General features: G+C 42.7%; 1 protein-coding gene across 2 annotated transcripts; it reads right to left on the bottom strand.

Annotated features, from left to right (window-relative positions):
* Positions 1 to 1,540: 1,540 nt before the first annotated feature.
* LOC128098164 (STAM-binding protein-like) lies at positions 1,541 to 11,385 on the bottom strand. 2 transcript variants are annotated; one of them, XM_052718927.1, is made up of 6 exons: positions 10,912 to 11,385; positions 6,653 to 6,735; positions 5,431 to 5,642; positions 2,898 to 2,970; positions 2,552 to 2,641; positions 1,541 to 2,122 (listed from the first exon to the last, which is right to left on the bottom strand). In XM_052718927.1, the coding sequence occupies exons 1-6, from the start codon at positions 10,916 to 10,918 to the stop codon at positions 1,748 to 1,750; spliced, it is 840 nt and encodes a 279-aa protein (XP_052574887.1). In that variant the 5' UTR covers positions 10,919 to 11,385; the 3' UTR covers positions 1,541 to 1,747. The 2 variants fall into 2 exon arrangements, with proteins under 2 accessions (XP_052574887.1, XP_052574888.1); XM_052718928.1 differs by lacking the exon at positions 10,912 to 11,385 and adding an exon at positions 8,632 to 8,727.
* Positions 11,386 to 15,417: the final 4,032 nt, after the last annotated feature.

Below are 15,417 nucleotides of genomic sequence, written 5' to 3'. Positions count from 1 at the left end.
GAGGGAAAGAGAGCTTGGGGGAGCGGGAGATCCCAGCTGGATCAACAACAGAGAGGGAGAACAAGGAATAGGAGACCATGGTAAATGAAGACCACATGAGAATAGGAAGAAGCAAAGTGCTAGAGAGGCCCACAGAAATCCACAAAGATACCCACACAACAGACTGCTGGCAATGGTCGAGAGACAGCCCGAACTGACCTACTCTGGTGATGGGATGGCCAAACACCCTAATTGTTGTGCTAGAAAACTCATCCAACTACTGAGGGATCTGGATGCAGGGATCCATGACTAGGCCCCGGGTGGATCTCTGGGAGTCCAATTAGCGAGAATGAGGAGGGTTTATATGAGCGAGAATTGTTGAGACCAAGGTTGGATAAAGCACAGGGACAAATAGCCAAATGAATGGAAACACATGAACTATGAACCAATGGCTGAGGGGTCCCCACTGGATCAGGCCCTCTGAATGGGTGAGACAGTTGATTGGCTTGATCTGTTTGGGAGGCATCCAGGCAGTGGGACCAGATCTTGTGCTCATTGCATGAGTTGGCTGTTTGAAACCTGGGGCCTATGCAGGATTGTTTGGCTCGGCCTGGGAGGAGGGGACTAGACCTACCTGGACTGAGTCTACCGGGTTGACCTCAGTCTGTGGGGAAGGCTTTGCCCTGGAGGAGATGGGAATGGGGGGGTTTGGGGGGAAGGTGAGGGGGACGGGAGGGGGGAGAACAAGGGAATCCGTGGCTGATATGTAGAACTGAATTGTATTGCAAAATAAATTAAAAAAAATTAAAAAAAAGAAAAAAAGTAGATGTTACAAATGAAACAAACAACATAAACCAAATGAGATAAGATACTTGAGAACTTTTTTTCAGAAATATTTGTCTATTTTCCCTTTAAAATCCTTTATGTATGAACTGTGAGTGTGTTTGCACATGTCCATGATCTGAATTTTTGTTTTTCAGAATGTCCACGCTGATGTGTGAGCAAGGATGCACAGGTGCTTCAGCATATCTGCAGATGTGAACTGACTACCTGGAGTGCTGATCTTCCCTGGCCCCTTTGGTCCAACAGAATCTCTTCTGTGCTTCTGTGTCTGCCCAGCTAGCTGTGCTGTAAGAAAACAGGTCTTCTCCTGTCTCCCTGTCCCATCTCACCTGAAGAGAACCTTGAATGTAGAGGTGGCCAACCACACCCCACTGTCACGTGCTTTCTGGAGATTCCAACTCAGGTTTGGACACTGTCACTGCTAGCGCTTCACCCACAGAGTCAACATCTCTGGCCCTGCTTGAGGATTTCCTGTGAGAGTCTACCAAATGCTGAAAACATAATCTCATGCACTCGAAATCCTGTTGCATTCACATCTCTCCATTATGTCCTAAAATTATCTGAGAGTCCAAGTTTCATAAAGTAACCATTTCTTATGATGGAAAATGATTTAGTATTTTCTTAATGTGCTTCTTCAAATTTCTACAGAGCTCAGAAAAGATGAGGATCTGAACTCAAACAAGTTTTGAGGAAACTTATCTGAGTAAACTAAGTTAAAGGTTATTTTGACAAGACAGTCAGATGGCAGGAAGGAACGAGACAACACTCATCACAGGAGGTTCTGTTACCACAGCAAAGTGGATCCGTGGAAGCAAACGGCTGAGGACATGGACAAGGGGAAGGGACGTTCTCTGTGTTGCTCAGTGCTCTAGACCTCAGACACCTGTGCACCAGCACCGCCTTACTTTACTGGAGAGCTGCAGTCTCAGTTTTGTGTGGCTGACCCAGGCACAATGGGAAGCACTTCTACACAAGTCATTTCCAAGTCATGGACCTGTGGTGACTCACCTGGGCTTTTCACCACCTTAGTCTCCCCAGGAGTGTCTGCTGAAGGGGTGGGGGTTATCTCCTCGAAGGCTTCCTGTGGGCCACACACCACTGTTTGTTTCACAGGTGTGCTTCCTCCTGAAGGCTCTTCAGCCTCTCTAGGTGTTGGTGTCAGGCTGGGGCCCACCTTTCCACGACTCACAAGTCTGTGTAGAAGAGAGCTGAATTTGGGGAAGTCTCGGGAGTTTTGTCCATGATTTTTTCTATGCTTCCAGAACGCCTTGGTTTTTGCCTCTTCCTCTTTTCTTTTCTTCTACGGAAAGAAAAGCAGATTTAGGTTACGTCTTCAAATCCCAGAAGAAAAAGCCTTTCCAGCAAAAAAGATTTTCAAAGTATAGGTCTGACATCTTAGCATAGGGATCATGGAGCAGCAGTTCTATGGAGAACAGCCACCACCACCTTAGTCAGTTTCTGTATAGCCTTCTTCAGTAACAACCAAGTCTCAATATTCTCAGAGTCCTACTGCACTTTGTGTGTGTGTGTGTGTGTGTGTGTGTGTGTGTGTGTGTGTGTGTGTGAGTGTGTGTGTTGGCTCATCTGGATAAAGTGCATGTGAGTTCAATTGTGTGTGGAGCCTATCCATTGCATCACAGACTCACTGAAACAACAACACAACACAACCCCAGGGCACAGGCTGAGCAGGTGACACACAATCCTCCTTCCTCCATGCTCACACACTGACCTTATCTAGGTAGCCTTCATGCTCCTTATAATGATTTCTTCGGAGTGTGAATTTAAGGCTCTCAGCTTTTTCAAAAATGTAATTTATAATCTGCAATACAAAACAGAAATGAAGAATTAGAACAGTTCTAATGTCAGAAAAGAGAATAAGAAAACAAGTGGGGATAGGCAGCAGTATCTCATGCATGACTTGAACCCCATTTCCTGCCATCCCTCTCCTCTGTACTGCTATGCTGAGGCAGCATCAGCTCCCATCATACCCAGGGTCATGATCTGTTGCTTTTTTCTAAGTAGTTCACTGATGTTCTGGAGATTTTAGATCAGTCACATAGACAATGAAAACTCACCTTGTTGATTTTGGATCTTATTCGAGCTGAAAGACACTTTTTCGGGCCTTTTCTGAGTTTCTCCATAAAGAGTCTAAAGGAATAAGCAGAGTGACTAAGATGGACAAAAAGTTACAAGTATCAAAATGAGGCCCTGAAGAAATTCAGGGTTTGAGAAGTTCATGGAGTGAGTAAAGGCACACCCTGAAATCCCACATCCCCTTATCCCCCAGTGCCTGGAGAGAGAAAAGTCTTCACTCTTCTATCTACTGGTACATTCAGCAAACTTCAGCTATCAAGAAGTATAAAACAACCTCTGGAGGCATCACAATCCCTGACTTCAAGCTCTACTATACAGCTACAATAATAAAAACATCTTGATACTGGCATAAAAACATGTGGACCGTGGAACTGAACTGAAGACCCTGACATTAATCCACACTCCTATGAACATATGATTTTCAACAAAGAAGCCAAAACTGTACAGTGGAAAAAAAGAAAGCATCTTCAACAAATGGTGCTGGCATAACTAGATGTCAACATGTAGAAGACTGCAAATAGATCCATATCTGTCAACGTGCACAAAACTTAAGTCCAAGTGGATCAAAGACCTCAACATATATCCAGCTACTCTGAACCTGAAAGAAGAAAGTAGGTTGTCTCGAACACATTGGCACTGGAGATCTCTTCCTAAATATAACACCAGTAGCACAGACAATGAGAGCAACAATTAACCAATGTGACCTCTTGAAACTGAGAAGCTTTTGTAGGGCAAAGGACATGGTCAACAAGACAAAACAACAGCCTACAGAATGGGAAAAGGTCTTCACCAACCCCACATCTGACAGAGGGCTGATATCCAGAACATATAAAGAACTCAAGAAATTAGATATCAAAATAACCAATAGTCCAATTAAAAAATGGGCTATAGAGCTAAACAGAGAATTCTCAATAGAAGAAGCTCAAATGGCTGAAAGACATTTAAGGAATTGCTCAACATTCTTAATCATCAGGGAAATGCAAATCAAAATGCCTCTGAGATATCCATCTTACCCCCGTCAGAATGGCTAAGATCAAAAACACTAAAGACAGCTTATGTTGGAGAGGATGTGGAGTAAGGGGAACACTCCTACACTGTCGGTGGGAATGCAAACTGGTACAGCCACTTTGGAAATCGTTATGGTGCTTTTTAAAAATTGGCTATCAACCTCCCTCAAGACCCAGCTATAGCACTCCTGGGCGTATACCCAAGGAATGCTCCATCATATCACAAGGACACATGCTCATCTATGTTCAAAGCAGCATTATTTGTAATAGCCAGAATGTGGAAACAACCTAGATGCCATTCAACTGAAGAATGGATAAATAAAATGTGGTACATATACACAATGGAGTACTACTCAGCGGAGAAAAACAATGACTTCATGAGGCTTGCAGGCAAATGGATGGAACTAGAAAACATCATCCTGAGTGAGGTAACCCAGACTCAGAAAGAAAAACCTGGTATGTACTCACTCATAAGTGGATACTAGATGTAAATTTAAGGATAACCAGACTGCAACTGACAACTCCAGGGAGGCTACCTAGTAAAGAGGACATTAGGAAAGACACAAGGATCACCCAATGACAGAGAAATGGATGAGATCTACATGAGCAAACTGGGAATGGGGGGGTGGTAATGGAGGGCAAGGGTCAGGGGGAAGAGAGCTTCGGGGAGCAGGAGGTCCCAGCTGGATCAGAAACACAGTGGGAGAAGAAGGAAAAAAATAACATGATAAATAAAGACCCCGTGGGAATAGGAAGAAGCAGAGTGCTAGAGAGTTCCCAGAAATCCACAAAGATGCCTCCACTATAGACTACTGGAATGGTCGAGAGAGTGCCTCAGCTGACCTACAATGGTGATCTCAGGGCTAAATATGACTTGTGAAACCTTTACCATCATTCCCTTCCTCAAACACACAATGTTCTTGTCATTAAAACTATAGGAGTCATTCCCTGGGGACAGCTCTGCAATCTTACTCTGCCTACCCAAGTATGGTGAACATCTCAGGGACTGTGCTGAGCCACTCCAACACTAGGTGGTCCACAGCCCAGTCCTCTGATGGCTGTGTAGCTACAGGAAAGGCTAACCTCTTTGCTATACCAATCAATAGGCTACAGGATGTAGAGAAGAGGAATCTGTCTCTGCCACACACAGCAATAAGCCTACGACTGGCTGCCTGGGTAGAGATAGAGCACTCAAAACACTCACCAGTGCAGACACATCTTGTTCATCTGTCAATTCTTTTGTCTAAAAGCTGGGCCCTGTGGACACAACCTAAAGAACTCTCCTACTCATTAAATCCCTTAGATGTGATACCACCAACTCTGGTCCTCATGTCTTTGAACAGTAAGGAAAAGCATGTGTCAGATCTGCCAGAGAAATCTGTCATCTGATTAAAAGATGGCTTTTTCGAGTTCCATATGGTCTGCAAGGGTAAGAAGCATGAATAGGAGGATAGGATGAGTGAGGGATCAGTCATGGGAAAGGAAGTGGAAAACTGCAGGTTCTCACGTTGAAAATTTGTGATACATCACAAGTGCTTCTTCTGTGAGGCCTTGATTTAGCAGGACTTCTGCTTTTATCTGATAGGTCTTCAGTTCAAGGTAAGATTTCCAGGGAATGTTATTATTGATGTAAATATTCTTCTCAAGAGAGCTTAAAAGTTGGAACTGCTCTTGGGTCAGAAGAGTAGCATTGTTATGTCTGCGAATGGTGCTCCAGATCTAAGAAAAAGAGAAGATGGGGAATATCAAAATGCATCTCCTGCCATCCTGTCATTCCAGCAGTCTAGAACACACAAACATACACATGCACACGTGCACACGCACACACACACACACACACACACACACACACACACACACACACACACATTCATCTCCCTAATGAAATTAGAGTAAATAAAACACCACATTGTTGATTCAGCTCAATAAATGTATGAACAAACCCAGCCTGGGATCCTCTTACTACAGTAGTAAAGAGGTAGAGTTGGGAATAGGGATGTCTGTGTCCTTTGAAAACAATGTGAAGGAGTTCTTGATTAGCATTGGACCTAAGGAACAGACCTTACACACCACCTATTCACTAGAAGATTTGCACTAGAAGACATACGTAGCTATGAGTGGTTATGCACACATCAGAGGATTGTGCTTAAGCATAAACCCAGCAGTTAACAACACGGGCCTCTCCTGATGTTGCCAAGGCAATTAGAGAGCACCCAAGCTTGGAGGAAACCCTACTCATGCCTCCAACAATGCAATCCCAGCTAGAAGCAAAAGGATTTGTGATGAGGTGCCCAAAGTGATTTAATTAGTATTTAGGACACTCAAGTCTCCAAGAGCCTTTGTGAGACAATGAGGCAGAAAAACTCAGTTCCTCCTATTTAAAGATTCCAGGAACTAAGGCTCAGAAGCAGCAGAAAAACAAAAAAAAAACCTTTGGGAACTGTGATCTCCGTGGACCACAGCATTGCATAAGCCTTTCTTGAACCTTTCTTGGCCGTCAGTGTCTTTGAGAGCAGAAGTGTAATGTAATTCTAGAGACAAACTGCTCACACTATTGACCTGCTTTCTGTGATCACACTTCTGATGAAAGACAAAGTAAGACATGTCCACCAGGGAGAAAAAAAAGTGAGATTCACTAGTTTAAAGATAGAAAAGGGCACCAGGCTTTTACATTTGCTCCATATGATTACATACAAATGACCTCTCTTTTCAGCAGCAATGAGACTTACCTTCTTTGGAGCTCCAGCAATGAAAGGTCCTTTAATATCTGGACAGCTCTGATGGTCTGTGAGCCAAGGTGTGAGAATATCACCTGTTAGCAGATACAAGTAGTTAGGAAAGGAGCTACTTTGCTTCTCCAATAATCAATATTAGTTTATGTTAATTTACATATTGCTAGCTCACTGACCATGATGGTCATGGAGATACAGGCTTTAATCCTGCAATTTCATGGCTGAGATAGTAGTTACAACCTGAATTCTATTTTAATTTAAAAACTGGGATTAAATAAAATTTTTCAAGAGTTTACAAAGGAGATCAATTCAAGATGACAGTGGCTGCTGGCATCTACAGGCGCATGGAGCAGCTCTAAGGAGCCTGAGAGACCCAAGGAGGGTCAGATTGGAGATAGGGTAGCAGAGGATGAATCTGAGAGAGCACAGAATCTCAAAAACAACTAAAATATGGTAGGTCGTATGGGAAGATGCTTTTAAGAAGTGGTCTCATGAAATTGAAAAAAGAAGAATAGCAGAGCAGATTCCATACATGGGCCAGAGATAAGTGAACCTACAGCTGCTGAAGCTCACACTAATGGTGATGGAGAATGGTTCATTTTCTGGATCGGGTTTCCTCAAAAAGCCTCCAGATACTGAGCTGTAGCTGGAGGCCATGTTGGTGTCCATAAACCATGCTGCCACCAGAAACCATATGGAAGTCAATGAGCTGTGCTGCCACTGGCTGTTCCCGGTAAGGAAGATTCTTTTGCAGTGGTAACAATGACTGTAGCCTCATAGTTGAGAATGAGAAACCTATCACAGAAGACTTTTCCCACCTTCAAATAAAAAAGGAAGCAGTCTAGACAGTAAGCCACTGATGAGAGTCCTTAAATTGTTATAAAGATGCTGAAATGTAGCTCTTTTCAGTTGATGTCTTCCAGCAGGAGATGTGGCTGTTGAGTTTGGGGAAGGACTCAGTTATTTTAAAGGGGCTGGCCAATGAGATTTTAACCATGAACCAACGACTACGTGGAAAACACAAATTAGAATTTATGTATATTTTTTCTTCTTTTGGGGAGGCACAGGGTGGGAGAATGCCCCTGGAAGGAATGGGAAGCTATTTTGATCAGGTGCATTATATAACATTGCCAAATAATCAGTAAAAATATGTTAGAAAAAAAGTACAATGAATAGAAAAGATTCCCTTAAAACTCTACAGGGATTTATTTTTAGGGCATGCTCTCCAGGAACTCGTTATGCCACAGAGGGTGCTAGCCATGAACTAGTGTTTACTCAGCTATCTCAGCTCCCAAGTGCTCAGGGGACACTCCTGAATAAGCAGTCCTGTCCCTGAACTACTTTTAGAGAGTTTCTTTGGGGACCACAGCAGGAGACACAGTTGCTCATGTGCCCTAGACAGTCCCAATTCTCTACCCTGAAGGTCCTGTCCTGAGGGTTGCTCACTGATCTCTAGGTAGGACACAGCTGCCTATCCAGCCAGCTCCTCCAAGGCAACCCTACTCATGGATGAGTGGCAGATGTGGCCACCAGTTCCTCTCACATCCCAACACTACTGCTCAACAGCACTAACATGGAAATGCTAACGTGGAAAACTGAGTGGAGGTTGATGCTGCTGCAGTGGAGCATCTTGGCTCTGAGTGTGCCTATCTACACACCTGGCTCTTTCCCTGCTTCTGTGGAAATGCTCTCAGGAACTACTTGAGTATTTTGTCTACACTGAGCTCATAAACACTTAACACCTCAGTGAGCCCAGAGCCCAGTCTGTCAGTTATTCCACTGTGGAATGTAAAGATCCATTTAGTGAGAGAGGAAATGTTCTGTCCAAAATCATAACCCCACATATATCAGGGAAAAGATTTTAGTTAGGAAAACAGCTTCTAGTTCAGTATTCTACCCATGAATCCACACTTTCTGGACTTGTCAAAATGTGTGGGAAAATTGAATGAAAGAAATGTTTCAATTTCTTTACTTACCAGACATTGTTGGGAAGATAATAAAAACACAGTTATAAGAATCAGATAAAGAGACAAAAACACTGTCTGGATTCAGAAACAAAAAACCCACATGTCCAGGGTCAGAGATACTGGACACTGAGGAAAATTAAATTTGTCAGCATCATGAAGACCAAAAGACCATTCAGGTACTGGTTGGCTAAGAGGTAGAGTGATGTCATAAAGATACACTGGTACCCTAGTCAGACTTCTTGAAAAAAAGAGCAAATAAATTAGAGATGCAGACCTGAGTTTTGTTGGATTCATTTCTGTTCTTTGTACTTCTATGATTCCTTACGATCTGCAAGTCTGTACTCTAGTGAAGACAATGACTGTGAAGATGAAGAAGCAGCTTCAGTTTGAAAGCTGATCCTGAAGGCACATAGGCTCTGCCACATATTCAACAATTCATGTGTTCTCCAGAGGTCAGAGAAATAAAGGACCCAGCACTTTCTCTCAGTCCTTTCTAACTGAGCTAGCAGTGTGTGCAGAAAGAATTCTATTTTCTTATTTTTTTCAGGAATAAGTTTGTCTTTGTGACTGAAGCTGGCTTGAGATTCACCATTTATCCTTGATTTGCCAACAATGAGCATCAGTCCTCCAGCTTCAGCCTCCTGGGTGCTGAGATTTCACCTATGAGCCCAGACACTCAGCTCAGAATTGTTATGATATATCTATAGCATGCTTATTTTCATATTTTCTCTTTCTTTTTTTAGAGACATGGTTTCTCTGTGTAGTTTTGGTGCCTGTCCTGAATCAAACTCTGTAGAGCAGGCTGGACTCGAACTCACAGAGATCCACCTGCCTCTACCTCCCAAGTGCTGGGATTAAAAGCGTGCACCACCACCCAGTTCATTTTCATAATTGTTAAGCATCACCAGCATTCAAGAAAACAGCAGAGAAAAAACAAACACAAAAGGTTCCTTTCCTGACACGTTTGCCGTCCTAGTTACACATTTTCCCAGCCTCAGTTTACTTCCTGGTCTACTAACCTACATGTTCACTAAATCCGTCTCTGTTTGCCCCATGCTGAGCAAATTACTCAATCACCAGAGAAATTTATTATTCAATGAAGTCTTTTGGCTCCCTTCAGCATTCAGTCCCATAAATCCTATGTTACCATGGTTAAGACCTCCAAGTTCCATGCTCTCCCTTTCCTCCATTCTATTTTATCCCCCACCACTGCATCTTTCTCTTTTCTTGACTATCTCCAGGTCCAGGTGGCCTGTTCTTTTTTGTAAAAAGCCCCAAAGTGCTCTTCCAATAGCTTCAGCCTCCCTGCCCTGTGTTTCTTCCTCCTCTCTAGTTCTCTTTTAACTAGACAGAAGACTCCAAACATTGGGAATGCTGATTTTTAAAACTCCATTGGTTTTATTGTATTTCTTCAGGAATGGTATTTAACACCCAGGCTATCAGTAAAGTCACTGTGCAGCTAGAGACAGCCATGGTCTCCTTGATTCTTCTGCCTCTGTCTCCCAAGGGCATAGATTGCAGGGGTATGGCACCATGCTCTGACTAATCACTTTAGGAGTTTGTATGGAGTCTGGGCCAGGGTTGTACAGCTATCTGTAAACTGCACAAAACATGGGTGAGGACCTTTATTATCAGGAAGGTACATGTCATTGTCCCAGTGTGCAGGTGCCAGAGAGAGCACAGCTGCTTCTGTTGTTCACTGTAACAAACAGTCCTGCTTTAGCAGGGACAGCAGACTTTCCTCTCCCCCACTGGTTTAGGACACATGTGAGGACACAGAACAGGGAGGGACATCTGCCTAGCCAGAAAAGGTCAGCTCATCTCAGCTGCAAATGGAACACTGCCAGACACACTCTCGAGTTCCCTCGTATTTCACCACTATTTTTGACCAGCACCAACAGTGAAGAATCATTGTGGAAAACTGTGTGGAGGGGAGTGTCTTGGCCCTCAGTTCTCCACATTACATACCCAGCTCTCTCTCTCTGCTTCAGCTGAAACAGTCCCAGAAACTCTGATTTTCTTCTCTATGTCTTGCTCCTAAACACTCAATACCTCAGAGAACCCTGAGCCCTGCCAGCCGGTTATCTCACCAAGGAAGGTGAAGGAACATTCACTGAGAGGATGAGGAAATATTCTGTCCAAATCTCAACCCTAGGGAATGTCAAAGATGAGACCACGTTAGGGCGCCAACCTGTTGTTCACCACTTTCCCCTTTATTCCACATTGTTTTGATGCTTCCCAATTTAGTGAGCTGTCCAATTAAACAAACATTAAAGTTTCTTTTCCTACCTGACATCTTCAAGTCAGGAACAAAACAGGAGTAGGATCTGGATAGAGGGATGAGGACAAAACAGGAGTAGGATCTGGATAGAGGGATGGGGACAAAACAGGAGTAGGATCTGGGTAAAGGGATGGGGACAAAACACGAGTAGGATCTGGGTAATGGGATGGGGACAAAACAGGAGTAGGATCTGGATAGAGGGATGGGGACAAAACAGGAGTAGGATCTGGGTAAAGGGATGGGGACAAAACACGAGTAGGATCTGGGTAATGGGATGGGGACAAAACAGGAGTAGGATCTGGATAGAGGGATGGGGACAAAACAGGAGTAGGATCTGGATAGAGGGATGGGGACAAAACAGGAGTAGGATCTGGATAGAGGGATGGGGACAAAAGAGGAGTAGGATCTGGATAGAGCGATGGGGACAAAACAGGAGTAGGATCTTGGTAAAGGGATGGGGACAAAACAGGAGCAGGATCTGGATAAAGGAATGGGAACAAAACAGGAGTAGGATCTGGATAAAGTGATGAGAGAGCGGGTTGTTAGGTTTCGCAGTAAAAAAATCACGTCTGTGCAGGATCAAAGATGCTCAGCACTGAGGCACATTTGGTCACACATGGCAACCTCAAGACTTTATCTGGTGCTGATTGGTTGAGGGGGGAATGATGTCATAAAGCAGATGAAAGCCAATAGGATTCCCAGAAGCCATGTGTAACAAGGGACACTTGGACACCTGCAGGAAGGCTAGAGCAGCCTTACATGGCTGCAATCTGGGCAGCTGAAAGCACACAACCCAGACATGACAGTCTCTAGTCCCAGACCCTTAGTTCAGGAAGAGTGTCACGTGTTTCACACAAGTGGTCATTAACAAAGTCATTTATTATTGACACATGATTTTCACATTTCAACAGATAAAAATGTATTTATATGCACAGATGATGTCCTTGGTGAGCATCTTAGATACTGTTTTACTGCTGTGAAGAGCCACCACAGCCAAGACTACTCCAGGTGGAGCTCCAGGAGTCCAGTTGGTGAGAGAGAGGAGGGATTATATGAGTAAGAGATATCGGGACTATGATTGGATAAAGCACAGGGACAAATATCCAAACTAGTGGAAACACATAAACTGTGAACCAATAGCTGAGGAGGCCCCATGAAAATGGACCAGGCCCTCTGGATAAGTGAGACAGTTGATGAACTTGAACTGTTTAGGAGGCCCCCAGGCAGTGGGACCAGGACCTGTCCTCAGTGCAGAAGCTGGCTTTTTGGAACCTAGGGCCTATGCTGAGACATTTTGCTCAGCCTTGGCGCAGGGAGGAGGAGACTGGACTTGCCTCAACTGAATCTACCAGGCTGAGCTGATTCCCCAGGGGATACCTTGCCTGGGAGGAGGTGGGAATGGGAGGTGGATAGGAGGGGGGAAAGTTGGGGGTTGAGAGGAGGGAGGACAGGGGAATCATGACTGATAAAAAAACTTAAATTATAAAATAAAAATATTTGCCGGGCGGTGGTGGCGCACGCCTTTAATCCCAGCACTCGGGAGGCAGAGCCAGGCGGATCTCTGTGAGTTCGAGGCCAGCCTGGGCTACCAAGTGAGTCCCAGGAAAGGCGCAAAGCTACACAGAGAAACCCTGTCTCGAAAAACCAAAAAAAAAAAAAAAAAAAAAAAAAAAAAAATAAAAATATTTATTAAAAAATACCTCATCTTTAGTGAAGTATACCACACCTAGAAAGACAAATATGGTATATACTAGCTTATATGTAAATATTAGCTGTTAAGACAATCATAATCATAACCAAGCAAAAATCCATATAACCACAAAGGTTTGTTATAGAGTAAAGGACTGAATACAGGTAGATCTCTCTAGGAAAGGGAAATAGAACAGTTATGGATAGATGGGAGGGGGCGCTGGAAGTGGAGGATCATGGAGAGGAGAAGGGAAGAAGATAAGGAAGGAAATACATGGAGAGAGCTAAAACTAACAGCCATCTGAACGGGTAGTATAGAAATATGACAGAGAAAAAGATTCCTAAAATATATACATACATACAGATGATCTACATGAAATTACCAAATACTGGGGAGACAGAACTCAAACTGGACGTCTCTTGTCACCAAATGAAGCTTTCAATACCAGGATTGGGTTACATCTAATTGAGCTGCTGGCCAAAGGGGTTCTTGTGAATCTCCAAATAACTGAGATTATTGCCAGGGCTATAGGTTGTCATCCACAAACTGACAGCAGACATCAACTGTTGAGGAGAACACCAACAATTCATTGAACATGAACCCAGAGAAGTCAAACTAGTGCCTACATACAGCCTTCACACCTATAGTCTAGCATCTTTGGTACAAGGAGGTACTCTACCAAAGGAGAAACATAAGCAGTAACACAGCCATGAACCCCTTGATCTACAATGGTGTTCTGCCAACAAAATATACTTAGTGCAATGGTGCTACAAATCTTGTGGGAGTAAGCAACCAATATCTTATTGGACTTAAGGCCCACACCATGATATAGAACACATACTGGACACTGGTTGGATAAGCAAGAACCTGAGACTAGATAGGTCAGGGATCTAGTATGAAACCAAATAACACCTTTCCAAATGAAACAAACATAGCAAGAAAAACCTCCTAATGATATTCCACATACTCAGAGTATGGCATACTCAAATGTATCTATGGCTTATCTATGACATACTCATAGTTAACTGCTCAGTCATCAAGAGGACTTTCCCCAGTGGACAATAGTTTTAGGTGCAGAGAGCTACAGTCAGGCACTATGCAGAGAGTGAAAGAATTTAGATTGCTTAGCTTAGAACAGATGTCTCTATCAAATCCTTCCCCTCAGGCCTCAGGGGGTGTTTTGAAAGAGGAAGCAGATAGAGTGTGGGACCACGGATAGATGGAGAAAACCAAGAGTACAGGTTCTCTAAATCAAGAATATTGATGCACAATTGAATTTCACAAGGAATGTGGCAGCATGCACAGGGCCTGCATGAGTCTACACCAAATTGGGTCCTAGACCTGAAAAGAAATCTGGACACATAACCCTATCCATAACCCAGAAGCTATTTCCAGTTGATAACTAATTGCAAGTGAAAATTTAGTTTTCTCCAATTGTAGTTGGGGGCTTCCTTGTGTCTCACCTGGTCTGCAGCCACTCGGACCCAAATAAATGCACAGAGACATATTAATTATGAACTCTATGACCATTAGCTCAGACTTATTACTGACAAGCTCTTACACTTAAATTAACCCATAATTCTTTTAGTTTTGTTTTGCCATGTAGCTTGGTACCTTTTCTCAGTTCTGCCTTGTCATCTTGCTTCCTCTGTGTCTGGCTGGTGACTCCTGACTCAACCCTTCCTTCTCCCAGAATTCTCCTCCTCTGTTTGCCCCACCTATACTTTCTGCCTTACTATTGACCAATCAGCATTTTATTAAACCAGTGTACAAAAGCAATATCCCACAGCATTTCCCCTTCTCTGTGTAATCAAAAAGAAACATTTTTAATTTTAACATAGTAAAATTACATATAATAGAACTGTTATCAAGCAAGAATTATAGTTACAATATCTAGTCTATTTGTATTTGGCAAAATTAAGGAAAATATTCTATCATCTATCCTATATTTGTGAGTCTAAAGTTTCATATCCAATTTATCTTTTATCATAGCCAATCAACTACATCAAAGACCTCAGAAAGATATAATATTACCTAAATAAATAGGAAGTACCATTTTAAGCAACTTCTAAAAATTCTGGAAATGACAGAGACATCTGCCTGCCTGTATAGTCCTTCAAAGTTCCTCTGCAATATTGGGCATCTTTCTTCAGCCTATAGGCCTAGAGTTTCTTAGTTGCTTCTCTCTGTGTCCTGTAGAATATCTGGCAGTTTCTTCTGCAAAGCAGGAACCTGAAGGACCATCGCACCTTGTAATGTTCAGTGGTCACCTTCCTATGGGTATTGCATGTCCAGTTTATACAACATATATTCAGTTAGTCAATGCAAAGGGCATTTTTTTGCCCAGTTGTTAATTTTTGTGACAAAGAAAGCAAACTCCATAATGAGTTTCTTCAATGCCCATTATCTTCTTTGTAGTAGATTGGTGCAGCCAGAAGCAGACATGTCTCAATGTCCAGAAAGTCAAACTTCTTAAAATATTTTAAATGACATATTCTGTATGTTTTTGAAGTGTTTGAAGATTACTTACCTAAGTGAAGTATATCTATATATACCTAGAAAAAATAACTAACATGACTATAAATTTGATTATCATAGATGACTAATTACTAATCTGTATTTCTCAACTATATACTACAATTTCAAATGAGTTGCACAAACAAAATACTTTAAACAAGAGTAGTAATATGCATAGAGTATAACAAAATTAAATTTGTATCAATAAACTAAAATCCATAGCAATATAAAACATTTTTAAACAAGTTGTTGCTCTTTAAAAGTAGAGTCAACAATCTACTCTTTCATCCTATCATATCTATATCCT

The sequence above is a fragment of the Peromyscus californicus genome, unplaced genomic scaffold (genome assembly GCF_007827085.1).
Source record: "Peromyscus californicus insignis strain IS unplaced genomic scaffold, ASM782708v3 Scaffold_63__1_contigs__length_240204, whole genome shotgun sequence".
In the NCBI taxonomy this organism is placed as follows: Eukaryota; Metazoa; Chordata; class Mammalia; order Rodentia; family Cricetidae; genus Peromyscus; species Peromyscus californicus.
The sequence above is the reverse complement of the archived record's forward strand: the minus strand, read 5'-3'. Positions and strand labels throughout refer to the sequence as shown.